This window comes from Chenopodium album, chromosome 1 (assembly GCF_948465745.1).
Source record: "Chenopodium album chromosome 1, dcCheAlbu1.1, whole genome shotgun sequence".
NCBI classification, from domain to species: domain Eukaryota; kingdom Viridiplantae; phylum Streptophyta; class Magnoliopsida; order Caryophyllales; family Amaranthaceae; genus Chenopodium; species Chenopodium album.
Genome location: NC_137834.1, coordinates 75,565,906 through 75,568,307, shown reverse-complemented (window position 1 = coordinate 75,568,307; position 2,402 = coordinate 75,565,906). Strand labels below are relative to the sequence as shown.

The 2,402-nt window shown below is 39.6% G+C and overlaps 1 protein-coding gene across 1 annotated transcript; it reads left to right on the top strand.

Annotated features, from left to right (window-relative positions):
- Nucleotides 1–1,172: 1,172 nt before the first annotated feature.
- Nucleotides 1,173–1,726, top strand: LOC145635615 (uncharacterized). Its single transcript, XM_081686932.1, has 2 exons — nucleotides 1,173–1,381; nucleotides 1,489–1,726. The coding sequence occupies exons 1-2, from the start codon at nucleotides 1,173–1,175 to the stop codon at nucleotides 1,724–1,726; spliced, it is 447 nt and encodes a 148-aa protein (XP_081543058.1).
- Nucleotides 1,727–2,402: the final 676 nt, after the last annotated feature.

Below are 2,402 nucleotides of genomic sequence, written 5' to 3'. Positions count from 1 at the left end.
CAAACCATGATTTGAAGTTAGCTGCAATAGTGTTTGCCTTGAAGATTTGGAGGCATTACTTGTATGGGGTGACTTGTAGGATTTTCACGGATCATAAGAGTTTAAAGTACATTTTCACCCAAAAGCATTTGAATGGGAGGCAGAGAAGATGGTTGGAGTATATGAGTGACTATACATTGGATATTTAGTATCATCAAGTTAGAACATTCGATGAGTGTGATGGTAGTGCGAGATCGGTTGTGTGTTGAATTTCAGAAGTTGAACCTAAAAGTGATGGAGCATGGTGAAATGACTAGGATGTTGAATGCCTTGGTAATTCAACCATCCATTCATGATGAGATAAGGGAAAGTCAGTTAGAGGATGAGAAGTTAAAGGCAATCAAAAAGAAAATTGATGAAGGGCAAGTGTTGGATTTCCCCATTGGTGATGAGGGGAGTATTCACTTCAAGGGAAGATGGTGTGTACCGTAGAGTCGTGGAGATTTAAAGTAGAGGTTGATGGAAGAGGCCCATAATTCTCCTTATTTAATGCATCCTGGAGGGGATAAGTTGTATAAGGACATGAAGAAGACTTTTTGGTGGACCGATATGAAGAGAGAAAGGATGAATTTGTGGCTAAGTGTTTGACATGTCAAAAAGTGAAGATTGAGCATCGAAAGCCTCAACAAAAGTTCCATTCCTTGGAGGTGCCCAAATGGAAGTGTGATTCAATTTCTATGGATTTTGTGGGAGCCTTGCCTAAGACTAAGGCAGGGAATGACACTATTTGGGTAAAAGAGGACAGGTTGACGAAGTCAGCTGCGTTCATACCCATGAAGAGTATTTGAACTATGGATCAGCTAGGAAGAGCTTATGTGAAGTTTGTGGTGAAGTACCATGGGGTAGGCTCAGACATCATTTCGGATAGAGATTAGAGATTTTTGTCTAACTTTTAGAAGAGTTTAAAAAAGGCTATATGAACAAAGTTGTTAATTAGCACATTAATTCAGACTTTCAAGGATATGTTGAGAGCTTGTGTGATGAAATATCAAGGGTATTGGGAAGACCACTTGGATTTGATAGAGTTCTCTTACAACAACAGTTACCATGAAAGCATTAGAATGACACCGTTTGAAGCATTGTATGGTCGGAAGTGTAGAAGCCCAGTTTGTTGGAATGATATAAGTGAGACTATGGTTCTTGGGCCAGAGATGATTAAAGATATGGTGAAACAGGTCAAGTTGATCCAAGAAAAGATTGAAGCAGACCAAGATCGACAGAAAAGCTATGCTAATTTGAAAAGGAGGGAGGAAGAATATGAAGTTGGAAAGAAGGTTTTGTTGAAGATTTCACCCATGAAGGGTGTGATGAGGTTTAGGAAGGAGGGAAAGCTGAGCCCAAAGTATATAAGGCCTTATGAGATCATCCAAAAAGTTGTAAAAGTGGCATATAAGTTGGATTTTCCAAATTAAATGAGCTAGAAAGGGTTCACAATGTGTTCCATGTAAGGCAAATTCGAAAGTATAATCCTAATGTGACACATGTGTTGCAACAAGAAACCACAGAGATGGATGAAAATTTGACTTATGAGAAAAGACCAGTAAAGATTTTGGACTATAAAGAAAGGAGCATAAGGAACAAGGATGTGAGTATTGTGAAAGTGTTGTGGACGAATCAGATTACCAAGGAGGCTACATGGGAAGTTGATGCTATTATGAGGAAACGTTATCCAGAGTTGTTTGCCTAAGGTTAGTGGTCGATATACGGGGGCGTAACTCCTTTTAAGGGGGGTAGAGGGGCGATAGAGTTTCGCGCATATTCTTTTCGAGTCATTTTTAAGTGATTTCCACTACAAGAAAATAACCTTTTCGTAGCGATTATTTTAACCTTTAGTATCGATTGTAATTGCAACAAAAAGCTTTCCCAACGAATGGTCATTCGATACAATATCCCCCCGTTGATAAATGGAGGGAAACTTCCGCCAAGATGATTGAGGTCCCCACCGAGAAGGAGTCTGTGAGGATGTTTGTCAAGAATCTTCAAGAAAAGTATTCAAAGCACTTAAAATATCAACACAACTTGAATACTTTCAAGGCCGTTTATGACAAAGGAATTGAAATCGAAGATGACCTCGCAAAGCAAAAAGCTACTAACAATAATAACCACGGTGGCTAGAAAGGAAAGAAGAGCGAGAATCCTTCTTCTTCCGAAAACGCCCTCTCTAGTAATAATGTTAGTACCTTTGACCATAATGATGTCTTAGCCATGGACAATCAAGGATCTAAAAGGAAACCCAGGCGAGAGTTCACACCCATTGGAATGACCTACGATGCTGCTTTCGACCGTCTTTACGATCGAGGATTAATCAAACCTATTGGCCCTACTGAGGATCCAACACCAGAAAATCGATCTTTGAGATGGAA